Source organism: Bombina bombina, chromosome 5 (assembly GCF_027579735.1).
Source record: "Bombina bombina isolate aBomBom1 chromosome 5, aBomBom1.pri, whole genome shotgun sequence".
Lineage (NCBI taxonomy): Eukaryota > Metazoa > Chordata > Amphibia > Anura > Bombinatoridae > Bombina > Bombina bombina.
Genome location: NC_069503.1, coordinates 1076485805 through 1076500832, shown reverse-complemented (window position 1 = coordinate 1076500832; position 15028 = coordinate 1076485805). Strand labels below are relative to the sequence as shown.

The 15028-nt window shown below is 40.0% G+C and overlaps 1 protein-coding gene across 7 annotated transcripts in view; it reads left to right on the top strand.

The window, feature by feature from the left end:
• The window catches only part of CYRIB (CYFIP related Rac1 interactor B), a 411880-nt gene that overhangs the window by 390007 nt on the left and 6845 nt on the right, over window positions 1-15028 (top strand). For all 7 annotated transcript variants that reach the window (XM_053715355.1, XM_053715360.1, XM_053715357.1 and 4 more), the window contains one exon: window positions 8629-8699. In XM_053715355.1, the coding sequence (XP_053571330.1) occupies window positions 8629-8699 (71 nt within the window). The remainder of the gene's footprint in view (window positions 1-8628; window positions 8700-15028) is intronic.

Here is a 15028-nt window from a genome sequence, read left to right as displayed (position 1 = left end):
AACGAACTGGTTGATTACAAATACTTTGGGATATATAAACTAAGCAAATTATGAGTTAACATATAGTAAGCATTATTGGATATTTGTAGTTTATACCTATCCCTTCTCTGAGTCATAGTTTCCACCACAAACATGAAGTGTGCGAACCACCTTGTGTGTCTTGCACGATTGTTGAGGGAATGTTATTAAGTCTATAGACAGTGTTTCTACTCGAAGCGCCAACAAACACCTATAGGCCTGGAGAAGGTGAAACCTAGCTATCACCAGAGAAGAACTACAGAGAATGGGAATCCCAGGCGCCAACTGACGGAGGCTAGGTGTGAATAAAAGGGGTATTTATTAGTAATACAATAAGCTGATATAATACAATAAGCTGTAATAAGTACAATACAGTCTCATGGATCCATGAATAATAAATAGCAGTACAATATAATAAAAACAATGTAAAAAGACAATGTTAAAACAGTGTAAAACAATATGAAGAAAATCTAAAAACAACAGGAGTAATAGTACTGCGTGAAAGAAAATGTTCACAAAACAATGTCCTCAAAAATGTTCATCTAAAGTTGATTATCCACTTGGGTGAAGAAATTGAGGTGCACTCCAAATAAACTTCAAATAAAATGTCAAACCATTGTCATATAAGATCCGGATCGCACACTTATGGAGTCTTCCCTGTGCCAATGTAGTATTCTTGGGCTGTTGTTCAGAAGTGCCCTCCATCTTTTTCTGCATCTTAGTCAGCCTTTTCTCTCTTGTCAAATCCAGAGTCAAGTCGTTTCTCTACAGCTTCTTGAGGCTTGTGGATGGTGTATTCGCATGCCTCTGCAGGTCTTGCATTATGTGCTGCTTAAGGTTTTGATGCACTTAGTTTTGGCGGCAGGTCCAGACTGCAGTCTACTCGTTGCCAGGTGTAAGTCTGCTGAAGAGGCATTACTTCACACTGATCCTCCTGCCTGGTCTCACTAGTAATGGCGGTAGCATGGATGGAGATCGGTGTGGAGGCTTGATTGATTCTGGATGAAGAGTCTTGCCTGTTCCGAGAAGTCTTGTCAGATGATCATATGGGGCCTTTACCATTAGGGCCTGCATTAGGCTGTCCATCTTTTCAAAGAACTTGTCCAGTCTTGATATTTGGATCTCTTCCTCCATTCTCTCAGCTTTGAGTGTGTGGGACAATGCTATGATTTTGCTGGCTCATGTAGTACTGTTGCCTGATATTGATCCCTCAGAGCCGAAAACCTCAGGGTTCACCGAGGGGGAAGCGCCGCCTGTTTTGAGCCGCTGCTCCAGGCCCCTATTGTCCAGGTCCGAGTTCTGGTTTCACAAATACAGCCCCAAAATTGATAGTGAGCTCTGAAAAGAGCTAAGTGTTACTCAGTGAGTTGAACTAGATGAGGTAGCTGTAAAATTATGTCTTTAATTAGCCGTTTTAAAGCATTTTAGCCGGAGCTCTAGAGAAATGCGAACGTTCTGGATCGCAGTCTGAACACGCCCCCGCATGCTTCCTTTTTTGTTGTCTTGGGTGCTGCCGCAACTCTGCTTTATTGATTTTTGTATTGGCAAGTTTTTTAAGAGTTTCTTACAGGGAGGGTAAATGTTTCGCTTTCTCCAAGAGCTCTTTTGATGGGGATATTGCCAGTTAGCTGTATGCTTGAAATTTTCTGCATTTAACATCTGAATTAAAGGGACAGTTTACCCAAAATTTCTCCCCGTTAAATTGTTCCCAATTATAAATTTTACCTGCTGGAGTGCATTAAATTGTTTACAAGTAGCTAGTTTACCCCTATTTTGGCATTTGAAATAGCTGTTTTAACCTGTTATCCCCACCTATTCTGAAATTTCTATACTGGAATTTAAGCTATTGATAAGCCTATGTAAACAGAGCCAGAAGAAGAAATTCCACTCTGTGGGGTGCAGGATAGTTAAGTAATAAAATGTTAATTTTCCGGTATTCTTTCTAAGTATTGAGCTTTGGTTTTCCAGACAAATATAAGATAAGGAAGCAAGTATGTGTACACAAAGTGATAACAGAATGAGATCTGATATTACCTACAAGCTCAATCCAAAACCAACTAATTCATATACACAAATAAATCTGAAAATGCAATTTCTCATACATTTTTTCAGCTGGTATAACAAATCATTGAAAATGCATTAATGGGAAAACAATTTTACAGTGCACTGCCCCTTTAAGTTCTCTGCAGTTATGGACCCTCTCTGACTGTCCCTAAATCTTCCTTAGAAGCTGGGTAACCTTAACACTTTCCTACTAGTGTTAAATGTTTGTATTTTATACAGGCTGAGGTTTTACTCCGGCTAACTTATGCAATAAATGTATTAATATTTTAATGCGTTCCACCCAATCTGGTGCTGATCTTGCTTCTAAACGTTTTACTGCTCCTTCTGTTTTTCCTTGCAGGAGAATTCTACTGCTTCCGGCCCTGGGGTCAAGGATTTTATTTGATCCACTGTGTTTGAAATGTCGGCGTCCATGCCTCCTTTAAGTAAGCGTAAAAGGTCAGTTTAGAATGAAGCTGCTGTTTCCCAAGAGGGGGAGGTTTTTTCAGATGATCAGGGGCTTCCTCTGATTATGAATCTGATACATCCTCTTATTTATTAAAATTTGAGCATATTTGTTCAATTTAAAATACAGTTTGCTTACTTTAGAGTTTGAAGATCATAAAGTTGATGGGGATAAGCCTGTTTAAATACTGTTTTTAAGCCTATGGTTAAAACTACAAATGTATTTCCTGTCTCTGAAATTACGTTCATAGATTGGGCTAAACCAGGTATTCCTTTTAATTCTTCTGCAAGTTTTAAGAAAATGTATCCTTTACTTGCTTCTAATATTGAGCTTGGGGAAAGTATTGCCAAAGTGGATGGGGCCATTTCTACTCTGACTAAACTTACTACTATTCCTTTGGAAGTTGGTTCTTTAAAGACTCTTTAGATAGAAAGTTGGAGGGCTTTTCAGCAAGCAGGTTATCTCTTTAGACCAGCAGCTTCTATTGCTGATATGGCTGCTGCTTCTTCTTTTTCGTTAGTCTTTCTGAACAATTTTCTGATGATTCTTCTAGTGAAGATTTTTTAAACCCTTTAGAGCTGCTTAAATGTGCTATTGCTGTCATTTGTGATGCTGTTCTTGATATCCTTAAGATAAATGCTAAATGTATGTCTTTGGTAGTACTTTCTAGAAGGGCTTTATAGTTAAAATCTTGGTCTGCTGATATGGTTTCTAAATCCAGGCTTTTATCTCTTCCCCAGGACACGAAGTCAAAGGGTAAATCTAAAGCTACTAATCTGTGCACAGGGCACAGAAATCTGATTCTTCCTCTCAGAAGCAAGGTTTCTCTGGTTCCGTCTGGAAGCCAAGTTCTATTTGAAACAAGTCTAAGCAGTCAATTAAATCTAATCCCTCATCCAAGTCTGCATTAAGGTGCGGCCCCCGTTCCAGAGGCTCTGGTTGGGGGCAGGATACGCCTGTTTCAGGAGGATTGGTTTCAGTCTGTTCAGGATTCCCTGTGTGCTATATATACTCTCCCTGGGTTATCTAATATGATTCAGAATAAGGCCTCCAAGTGGCAGTTTTTTCTTTCCAATGTTCTGAGAAATCCTGTGAAGGCCTAGGCCTTTTTTTAGTCTTTTTCGAATATAGAATCTGTGGGAGTGATTGTTCTTGTGTTGAATCAAGTAAAGGGGTTTTATTCTAATCCAAAGAAGGAGGGTACTTTCAGACCAGATCTGGATCTAAAGGCTCTGAACAAATTTCTCAAGAGTTTCTACTTTCAAAATGGAGGCTATTCAGACTATTCTACCTTTTTGATAATTTTATGTCCACAATAGATTTAAAGTATACCTTGATGTTCCTATACACAAAGAACGTCATCCGTTTCTAAGGTTTACTTTTCTAGACAAGCATTTTCAGTTTGTTTCTCTACTGTTTAGTCTGGCTAAAGCTCCGAAAATATTTTCCAAAGTTATGGATACCCTTTTGTCTGATCAGAGCTCAGGGTATTGCGGTTTCCTTACCTGCAAAATATCTTGGTGCAAGCTCTGTCTTTTCATTTAGCATAATCTGACACCAGTAGACTGTTGTTCCTTCAACAAAAAGAGTTCACTTGTTCCTCAGACAAAGGTTGCTTTTCTGGGGGTTCAGATAGTTTGTTTCCCTGAGACTTTGACGGATCTAGGGAAAATTAAACTTAGTGTCCGCCTATCTAAACCTTCAGTCTCTTTTCCCTCGGTTGATATTTGCATGGTGTTATGCTTCGGCAATGGTGCAGGGATCATACTCTATCTCAGAGAATACATCTAGACTTCAGAACAAGCCAGTCTCTGTGTTGGTGGCTGAATTATCAGCTTATTATGCAGGGGGCTTCTTTTGTTCATCCTACTTGGACTGTGATCACTACAGATGCAAGTCTTTTAGGTTTGGAGGCCTTCTGGTGCTCTCAGAGAGCATAAGAGGTTGGGTCTCCTCGGGAGGTGAGGTTACCTATAAATGTTCTAGAACTGCAATTTTCAGAGCCCTTTAGAGTTGGCCTCTGTTGAAAAAAAGAGTCTTATCTCAGTTTTCAGACAGATGATGTCACAGTAGTGGCTTATTTCAATCATCAAGGGGAAGCTCATAGTCCCCTAGCCACGAGGGAATTTTCACTAATTATTTCCTGGGTAGAAGTCAATTGTTGTCTAATTTCTAGGATAAAAAACAAGGAAAGAGGCGCCGTATGTGTGAATCCATAACCACAAGCATCAAAGAAAGGACAAGTGCAGGGTACTCACAATATAGGAAGGCACTCAGATGTGCCTGTAGAGGCAGGCTGGTATTTACAGCACACCAGCTGGCTGTATAAGGCACTCCAGGGGATCGTGTGGTAGAAATCAGATGGTCAGTCCAGCAGTATAAGGCTCAGGAGCTGAGTGCAGAAAAAACAAAAGGGCGCACAAACTGTGTGAATCTGTAAGGACCCAATAGTCAGTTAACAACCAGTGCAGGGTACTCACATTCTGTAGAGACACTCAAGTGTGTCAATAGAGGCAGGCTGGCTTTCACAGCAAACCAGCTGGCTGTGTCAGATAAGCAGCAGGATCAGGCAGATGAAACGGTGTATGCCGAGAAACGCGTTGCATGCTGTTACTCATAATAGATGAGTGATATATGTTATTTTAAAACTGTTTTTATCATTATTAAACCTATTTTTACCATATATCCTCATTTCTATCTGATTATTACATTATCTGAGCTACCTGTTCATCCCGTATCCTGTCTGCTGGGGATTAATCCTGCTGCTTATCTGACACAGCCAGCTGGTTTGCTGTGAAAGCCAGCCTGCCTCTATTGACACACTTGAGTGTCTCTACAGAATGTGAGTACCCTGCACTGGTTGTTAACTGACTATTGGGTCCTTACAGATTCACACAGTTTGTGCGCCCTTTTGTTTTTTCTGCACTCAGCTCCTGAGCCTTATACTGCTGGACTGACCATCTGATTTCTACCACACGATCCCCTGGAGTGCCTTATACAGCCAGCTGGTGTGCTGTAAATACCAGCCTGCCTCTACAGGCACATCTGAGTGCCTTCCTATATTGTGAGTACCCTGCACTTGTCCTTTCTTTGATGCTTGTGGTTATGGATTCACACATACGGCGCCTCTTTCCTTGTTTTTTATCCTAGATTTGCTGACCTGTGGAGGGTGAAGTTAGAGTGCGGCCTCAAGGTCTTTTTTAGAACACACACTACAGGATCATATTGGACTGTTTTCCATCTGGGTGTGATCCATCTACGGTTTGGGATTTTGATATATGTGCCTTATTAATACATCAATTGCTGATTATTATAGGCAATTATAATAATATATATATAGGTGTGTTTATATATATTTCTATGTATTGTACCTAGCAATTAGATTGCAATTGTTTATTGAAGTACAACTGCTAACTACATATTACATACTATAGCGCCCCCTATTGGGTTCCATTACCCTAGTAGTGTTGTCTAATTTCTGCTGTTCCTATTCCTGGAGTGGACAACTAAAAAGCATATTTTTTCAGTTGTCAATCCTTACATCCAGCGGAGTAGTCGCTTCATCTGGATGTGTTCTGTCAGATAGTGGGTCTTTGAGGCTCACCCAAGAGTACATCAGATCTAACTTCCCAGGTACTCTGCAAGGTCCAGGGATCCTCAAGCAGTGTTTGTGTATGCTCTGGTAGTTCTTTGGTCTTTTCCACTAGCTTATGTTTTTCCACTACTGGTTCTTCTTCCCAGGGTGATTGTCAAAATCAGATAAAAGCATCAGTGATTCTGATTGCTCCGGCTTGGTCTCACAAAGTTTGGTATGCAGATCTGGTTCAGATGCACTCCTTGGCCACTTCATCTGCTTCCAGACCGTCTGTTTGAAGGTCTGTTTTTACATACAGATCTCAAATCTGTAAGATTGATGGCATGGGTTCTTAAACAGAGAGGGTTCTCTGGTTCTGTTATTGAAACTCTAATACAGACTCGTAAGCCTGTGACCAGGAAAACTTATTATAAGGTTTAAATTACATTTTATTTCTTGGTGTTTGGATCATGGTTTTTCATGGCATTCTTTTAGAATTTGTAGGATTTTTAAGTTTTTGCAAAATGGGTTGGCTAAGGGTTTATCTGCCTGTTCTTTGAAGCGTTAGATTTCCGCTCTTTCAGTTCTATTCCACAAAAAGATTTATAATCTAGACCCTGGTTTCTCAACAGCCGGCCCTGATTGCCCTGTTGGTGGGCCACGACCGACATGCCCCAGCTGCACACTCCACAAGGAATACCAGGCAGACCTTGCAGAGTGCCTTTGCATGTGTGTTTGAGCTGTGCGCATGTAGTGGAAGTTCAGTGTGAGGACAGAGCGGGACAAGGAGCAGACAGGACTGGACCTAAACGCAACAGGTAAGTAAGTGATACCAGCCCACTATCTGAATTGAGAGACACTGTTCTAGACATTCATCTTTTTGTTCAAGCTTTTGGCTAGAATTAAGCTTGTAGTTAAACCAATTTCCTCTTCTTGGAGTCTTAACTTCATTTTGAAGACTTTGCAGGGACCATCTTTTGAGCTTATGCATAAAGTTGATATTAAGCTTAATTCTTGGAAGGTTTTGATCCCTTTGGCTATTTATTCTGCTAGAAGAGTTCCTGAGTTATCTGCTCTTTCATGTGATCCTCCTTATCTCATTTTTCATCAGGGTAAGGCACTCCTCAGGACCAAATTTTATTTATTGCCTAAGGTTGTATCCTCTGACAATATCACTTGGGAAATGGTTGTCCCTTCTTTGTGTGCTATTTATGCAAATATCTGGGTTTTTTTTTTTTTTTTTTTAATTTAAAAGTTCTTAGAGCTAAGTATTTGAGTCAAACTTCTAGTTTGTTTGCTCATGTTTCTGGTTCCAGGACAGGGCAGAAGGTTTCTGCTTTTGCTTCTTGGTTGAAACTTCTGATCCTTAAGGCTTACTTGGGGGCAGGTCAGTCTCCACCTAAACGGATTACTGCTCATTCTACTAGATCAGTTGCCACTTGGACTTTTAAGAATGATGCCTCAATTAACCAAATTTGCAAGGCACCGACTTGGTCTTCTTTGCATACTTTTACTCCAACTATTTTGATGTTTTTGCTTCTTCTGAGATAGCCTTTGGTAGGAAAGTCCTTCAGGTTGTTATCTCGGGTTGATTTATTTTTGCCTGTTGATTAGTTTTAATTGCATTTAAAATAAAAAGTTATGCCCTTTTTTAGGTTGTTTTGGGGATTTAGTTTTTCAGTGAATAAAGAAGCCCTTTATTTTTCATTACTCATGAACTCCACAGCTTGGGTATTAGTTCCAGGAGTAATGGACCATGGACTCTCACCACCTGTATAAAAGAAAACATAATTTATGCTTACCTGATGATAAATTCATTTTTATGGTGGTGAGAGTCCACAAGACCCCATCCTGGTTTTTTTTCTGGTGTTGGTTTATTCTTGCGCACATCTTTTCCCCCTGCTCCTATTTTTCTCTTATTTCTTTTTCTACCCCATTTGCATGGCTATACATTAGGCCAGGTATGGGGAACCTTGGCACTCCTGATGTTCCAGAACTACATTACCCCTGATGTTTATGCACTCTGAAGTCCAGTTCAGCATCATGGGAAATGTAGTTCTGAAACGTCTGGAGGGCCAAGGTTCCCCATCCCTGCTTTAGACTGAGGTACCTGTGAGATGTGAGGGGTTTTATAGAGCTCTTGGGGTTTTGAAATCTTTGTCTCCTCTTAGTGGCAGGAAAGAGTAATTCCCAGGAGTAATGGATCATCATCATGAAATAAATTAATTTAATAGGTACATTTGTTTATTTACCTTTAAAAATATTTTTAAATCTGCTTTTACAACTTTTACAATGTGTGTGTTTATTATTTGTGCCCCTACCTTTTTTGTTGGAAGGCTATTCCCTACAAAATATTATTATTATTTTTTTAAGTCTTACATTAATGTCAGTTATAGATGGTTTATTAATCAAGTCTTCAGATGTAAGGTTTTCCCTGGGATTGTTTAATGTGTATATTCACTGTGCTGAAATAGATCATGTGTTGCATGCCACTAACCCGTTTGTGTAATTTTGTGTTTTATTACAGATGAAAGGATGCATTAAGGTCCTTAAGGAACAACCTCCCAACAGTGTAGAAGGCTTGCTAAATGCTCTCAGGTAATTATTCTGTGCAATGTAGATCATTGAAAAGTAATTGTGTGAACCTGGAGCTTGCTCCCACTGTGCATAATTGATATTCTGGTGTGTTTTCATAGGTCACTTGCAGGAAAATGGGTGTATTGAATTCTAGTAGCCCATTTTATAATTGTAGCTTTGGAAGTCTGTTTCACTTAGTATCCACAGACTTGTATCCCTTTCAAAAGACAGTAGTGTATGTGCAAAATATGATTTGTAATTGTTAGGGTCTTTACCGCTAGACCAGGGGTCAGCAATTTTTTTTTTCTTCTATAAAGGGGCATATAGTAAATATTTTAGATTTTTCAAGCCAAGGGCAAAATAAAAGGATATTATGTACTTTTATAACAAGGGAGAAAACACATTTCCACAATTTATTGACAAAGTAGTATGCGACAAACAAATCAGCCACTTGAAAACTTATTTTCATTTTTAGTTTTGTGAATAAATTCTACTGTAATGAGATTTCTTTCAGAATGTGGTGAGAGTCCAAGAGCCTTGATATTTGGGATTAAACTCCCCTCCACAAGGAAGCAGGAAAAAAGATTACCCAAAAAGATTAATCCCTCCCAACTCCTGATTCCCAACTCCTGATTCCCCTCAGTCTTCATTTTTGCCTTCACAAGAGAACAGGTGAATGGTGTAATGCTGCTACATCTTTACTGATAGTGGTGATCAAACTTCTGTGAGGCCATTCTCTGACTCAGAGAACCAGGAATAGGACAGAGGGGTGTATAGGAGTACCAAAGGCAGTGAGAGTAATTATGCTTTGGGAGTTTTTCACTAGCCTGTCACAGGTGTTGCTGGGACTTCCTTCAGCCTCCACCATTGCGATACATTCTGGATTAGATCCTGAGTTAGTCCTCTAACAAGGATAGGCTCTGCTACTGTAGGTATTCTGTGGTGGTGCCAGCCTATGCAGGTAGATGGTCATCTTTACACTCTTCAGTGTACCTCAAAAATAAACACAAATGACGGTGCAATAACGTTTAATAAACGTTTTTTCACTATCATTTGTGCTTCTTATTGAGGTACATTTAAGTGTGTAAAGTTGACCATCTACCTGCGGAGGCCTGTGCTGCCACAGAATACTTACACAATATATTGATGTGAGACACCAAGGCTGGCAACGATCCAAAGGGAAGTCAATTTGTAATTTAACTTCCTATTTGCTGTATCTTTGTTTTATATAGGCTCTGCTACTATGATGCATGTTGAGGTAAGATCAGTAGTGTGAGTGCATATTGGCAAGTACTAGATATATGCTCACAGCCCACAGGCTTCTTAGTAGGTACTATACACTGGTACATCAGAGCCAGGGGACCCTTATGATATGGCACGCTCTGACAGCTTATGTGGGAATCTTGCTGCGGGTACATGAGACTAGCACAGTGTATGCTCTTTATGTCTGACGTTTTTCTCTTAGTGGCTTCCTGTCGGCGCTGCGTTATGGCACATTTATCATTTTATACAGTGCAGCGTTATTCTGCCTAGTGAGTCCTTGCTATACTTTAATATCGCTTTTGACTTGCAAGGACTTCTCTAATTGTGCTCCTGTCTTTGCAGGTTTTAATAGCCCTACGTTTGGTGTTTCACTGTTGTTACTATGTCCAGCACTATTGGGAAGCTGCTACGTGCACTATGGACACGGCATGATTAATTCTTTGTTGCACGTTTCTTCCTTCTCAGTGCAGAGGCAGCCAGCAGAGTTCTCTCTACTGCATCCGCTCCATTGAGGTCTTCAGGAGCTTTTCTTGGGGTGATATTTTGTCTCTGTGCCTACAGTAAGGGATTATTTATTGGTATATTTACATAATGCTTCCACATTTTCTAGCATAGAGATTTTTTAACTTTTATGTCATCTTAGTGCTAGTTTATACTGTATATATTGCCGCAGTATAGTATATAAATTTGTATTTTTGTGTGTGCTACTTTCTTATGTCTTCTTACCCTCTAATATGGAGTAGGCTAAAACAGTCCCCGATTTTAATGTACAATCTGTCCCTGCAGAGGTACCATCTCAAGCTAAGTGTGTGCTTTTCAAACACGTATTTGTTTGTCCTCCAGTGCAACTATGCAGTAGTTGTGTGGATGGTATTCTCAATCCGTTCTTCACGCCATTCTCTCAAGATTCAGAGTCTTCTTCTTCTTTGGAAAATTTACAATCTCTTTTACATGAGATTTGAGTCTTGGTGTCCAGGAGTCATCCTCATCTGATAGACAGAGGTTTTTCCAGTTCCAGACGCTATTTCTCAAGTGATTTCCAAGGAGTGGGGCAAACCTGGAGTTCAGTTTCTTCCGTCTTCAAAATTCAAAAATACGTTTCCAGTTCCCGCTAGTCATCCTGATCTCGAAATCCATTCTAAAAGTGAACAGTGCCATCTCCACACTGGCTAAAAAACACACTATTCCTTTAGAGGACAGTACCGCTTTAAAAGATCCCATGTATAGGAAATTGGAGGCCTACTATAGAAAGGCATTTTTACAAGTGGGATTTTTATTCAAACCAGCTGTTATCATTGCCTGTGTGGTAGGGGCTGTTACTCTGTGGTGTGACTGTCTTTCCGCAATGGTATCAAGAGATCTCCCTTGAGAAGATTCAGGATCGATTGAAAATGATCAAAGTAGCAAATTCCATTTTCTTTCTTTTCAAGAAAAGACCCTATTTGGTCTGGGCCTGGACTTCATTATTGCCACAGTTACAGGTGGAACGGGTGCTTTCTTACTTCAGGACAAACGGTCCAAGAGCAAGCTCAGAACGTTTTTTTTATGTATCTTTTGTCAACCAAGGACTCAGAAGGGCTAATTTCAGAGGGCTACAGAAAATGTGTTTGAATCAGAACACTTTAAAGAAGGTTTCTTCTGTCCCATGTTTCCAACAATCCAGTGAAAGCATCAGGTTTCCTTTAGTTTGTTTGTGACTTGAAGAGCATGGAAGTGATGTTCCTGTACCAAAGGCAGAACAAGGCCTGGGATTCTTTTCAAATCTCTAAATAGTACCGAAGAAGGAAAGCACATTCAGGCTAATCTTAGATCTAAAGCCAATTAACAAATTCCTGAGAGTTCCTACCTTCAAAAGGGAAACAATTCACACAATCTAGCCATTGGTTCAGAGAGGGTCAGTTCATGACAAAAATAGAACTGAAGGATGCTTACCTGTATATTCCCATTCACAGGGATCATCACAAATGTCTTAGGTTTGCCTTTTATCACATACATTATCAGTTTGTGGCTGTTCCCTAAGATTTATTTTGGTCACTCCCTATTTGGATGACATCTTCATTCAAGCTCCGATCTTGCATCTGGCCTCTCTTTATACAGAAACTTTGATTCAGTTTTTGAAAAATCACTGTGGGAGCATTAACCTTCCAAACCATTCTCTGTCCCCAAACACTAGAGTGACTTTTCTAGGAGTGGTCATCAGTTTCCATGCATCTTTCTCTGATGGAGAGTTGCAGAAAAGTTACAAAGAGCCTGTGCAGATCTCAAGACATCTGCCTTTCCGTCGATCGTTCAGTGCATGGGGGTTGTAGGTTTGATAGTAGCAATGTCAGATGCCATCCATTTTGCGAGGGTTCACTTCCGTCCCTTTCAATGTCTGTGCTCCATCAATGGAATGGAGGCTACTCAGACTTGTCTGTCAATCTGTCTGGATTATAAAACAAGACAATCTATCTCTTGGTGGTATCTTACAGGTCTCTAATTCAAGTAGCACCATTTCTAAGGCTTTCATAAGTAGCAATTACAACAGATGCCAGCCTTTCAGGCTGTTAGGCTGTCTGGGGGAGTCAAAGGCTCACAGTTTCGTTACTCCTGAGGAGATCAGTCAATATGCTAGAACCTTGAGCGATCTTCTGTGCCCTTTAGGGTTAGCCCCTCTTCTCAAGCAAGAGACCCAATTAAGATTTCAGTGTGACAACAACATTGCAGTGGCATATATAAATGATCAGGGGGGAACCAAGAGTTCCCTGGTGATTAAGGAAATTTCTTGCATCCTCTCGGGAGGAACGGACTCAGTGTATAATCTCGGCCATTCAACAATTGGGAAAGTCTTCAGACTTTTCATTTGGGGGAATGGTCTCTCAACCAAGAAATTTTCGATCAAATTATGGCTCATTGGGGGAGGCCAGAGATGGACTTGTCTGAATAACAGGTTGTTTTGTTACAGTTCAAGTAATCCTTAGGCGAATGTCATAGATGCGTTGGTGGTTCCTTGGTCTTATCATCTGATATACATATATTTTACACTTGTTCTGTTTTCCCAAGTCATAGCTTGAATCAAGCAAGAGAGCTCTCCAGTAGTTCTCATTGCTCCAACTTGGCTGCACAGGACTTGGTATGCAGATCTAATACAGATGTAAACTTCTCCTCCGTGGCCTTTTTTATTGTGAAGGTACCTTTTTGTCTCAAGATCCTTTCTTGCATCCCGACTTATTCGCTAAATTGGTATGGAGATTGAATGTTTAGTTCTTCTTTAAGGTTGTTAACATGCTTATTCAGGCTAGGAAACCAGTTACCAGAAAGATTTATCCCAAGATTTGGAAAGTGTTTTTTTCTTGGTGTGAATCGAAGGGTTTTCATTGGGATCCTATTCGAATTCCAAGGATTTTGCCATTTCTCCAGGATGGTATAAATAAGGGTTTATCAGTCAGTTCCTTTAAAAAGGTCAAAGTTCGGCTCTTTCAGTGCTGTACCATAAAAATCTTGCTAGATTGACAGACATTCAAACCTTTGTTCGAGTTCTTGTTAGTTAGGCCAGTGACTAGAGCAGCATCTCCTTCTTGGAATCTGTTTCGTTTTGAGATCCTTGCAAATTCATCCTTTTGAGCCTATGCATAATGTTGACATTTAACTTTTGTCTTGGAAAACTTTTTTTTTTCTTTTGTCCATTTAGTCAGCCAGAAGGGTCTCAGAACTTTCAGCATTGTCTTGTTAGGCTCCCTACTATTTAAACAAATACAGGAAATATGGTTTCTATCATTTTAGACAATTATAGCCTAGATTATGGCTTCATCAATTGATATACACCAGTAATTCTCACTAAAGGTGTAATCTGCTAGGGTTATAATATAAAATAAGGGCAGGTGTGATGTTCCTAATAATTTGTCTGTATGGAGAAAACAGTTAAAATGTGAGATCCATAGCTCCTAAATGGGGAAAAAAAAAGTTTGCAAGTTATGTACTAAGCATGAAAAATACATTTGGTAAATATGTTATACACAGCAACACTTCAAATGTGAGCAACCAATGTAGACACTGGTATTTTTTGAGTTCAGTTTTTTTCCAAATGCTCATTTTAAACATTCCTACCCCTTTCTTAAATCAGATTGATATAACGTCAAAAAAAAACAGCAAACCCTCTACACATGCCAGGTTCATAAGAGGACCGACACTGTTTATTTGAAGTATGGGCTGTAAACTGTTATAAATCAAGCCTCCACGGCTTGCAGGCAGTAGCCACTGGGACATTCCCTCCGCACTGGAAAGGCTCAGGAGTACCGGGCGCGCGTGTGGAGCAGCCCTCCCCCACAGCTACTTAACAAAGCAGATGTTAACCGCATGGCTTCCAATAGCTGCAGTGTATTGCACAGAAATTCATTGCAGCAAACTGTTAGCCATAGGATGGGGGTTAAAATGCAAGCAGTGTAGCCACTGTGATCCGATATGCACTGTGAGGGCACACAGAAGTGAGGAGGAACTGACTTGCAGTTGCATTTTTTAAAGTAATTAAACAGTGTGCAAAGAGGACTGCTTCAGCTCTGTGCTCTGCATCTGTAATGTCACCACCTTTCTGCAGGCATGCCGTATTTTCTGCGATGAGATCGCAGTATGTTCTGCCATGGGGTCAAGAATGAACCTTCCATTGAACCGATTTGCAAAGTTCCCACTTGGTCTTCTCTCCATACTTGTATAATGTTTTATGATTTTGATGTTTTTTGCATCTTTTGGGGCCTTTTTTGCAGGAAGGTGCTCCACTGTGTCTGGTCAATAATGTGCATATTTATAATTGTTGCCCTATCCTCTTTTATAGTATCTCAAATGTCAAGGCTCTTGGACTCTCACCACCTTATCAAAGAAAAAAATTATTTATGCTTACCTAATGCATTTTTTCTTTCATGGTGATGAAAGCTCACAAGACACTGTTTTTTTTTTTTGTGTTTTTTTTTTTTTTGCTTTTTATCCAAGTTCTGGCATGCACCTCATTTACCCTGTATTGTTCTTCCTGCTCTTCGGTTTTCTCCTTTTTCTCTTGGCTATACGACAAACTGAGGGGAATCAGGAGGTGGGAGGGATGATATATTTAGTTTTGG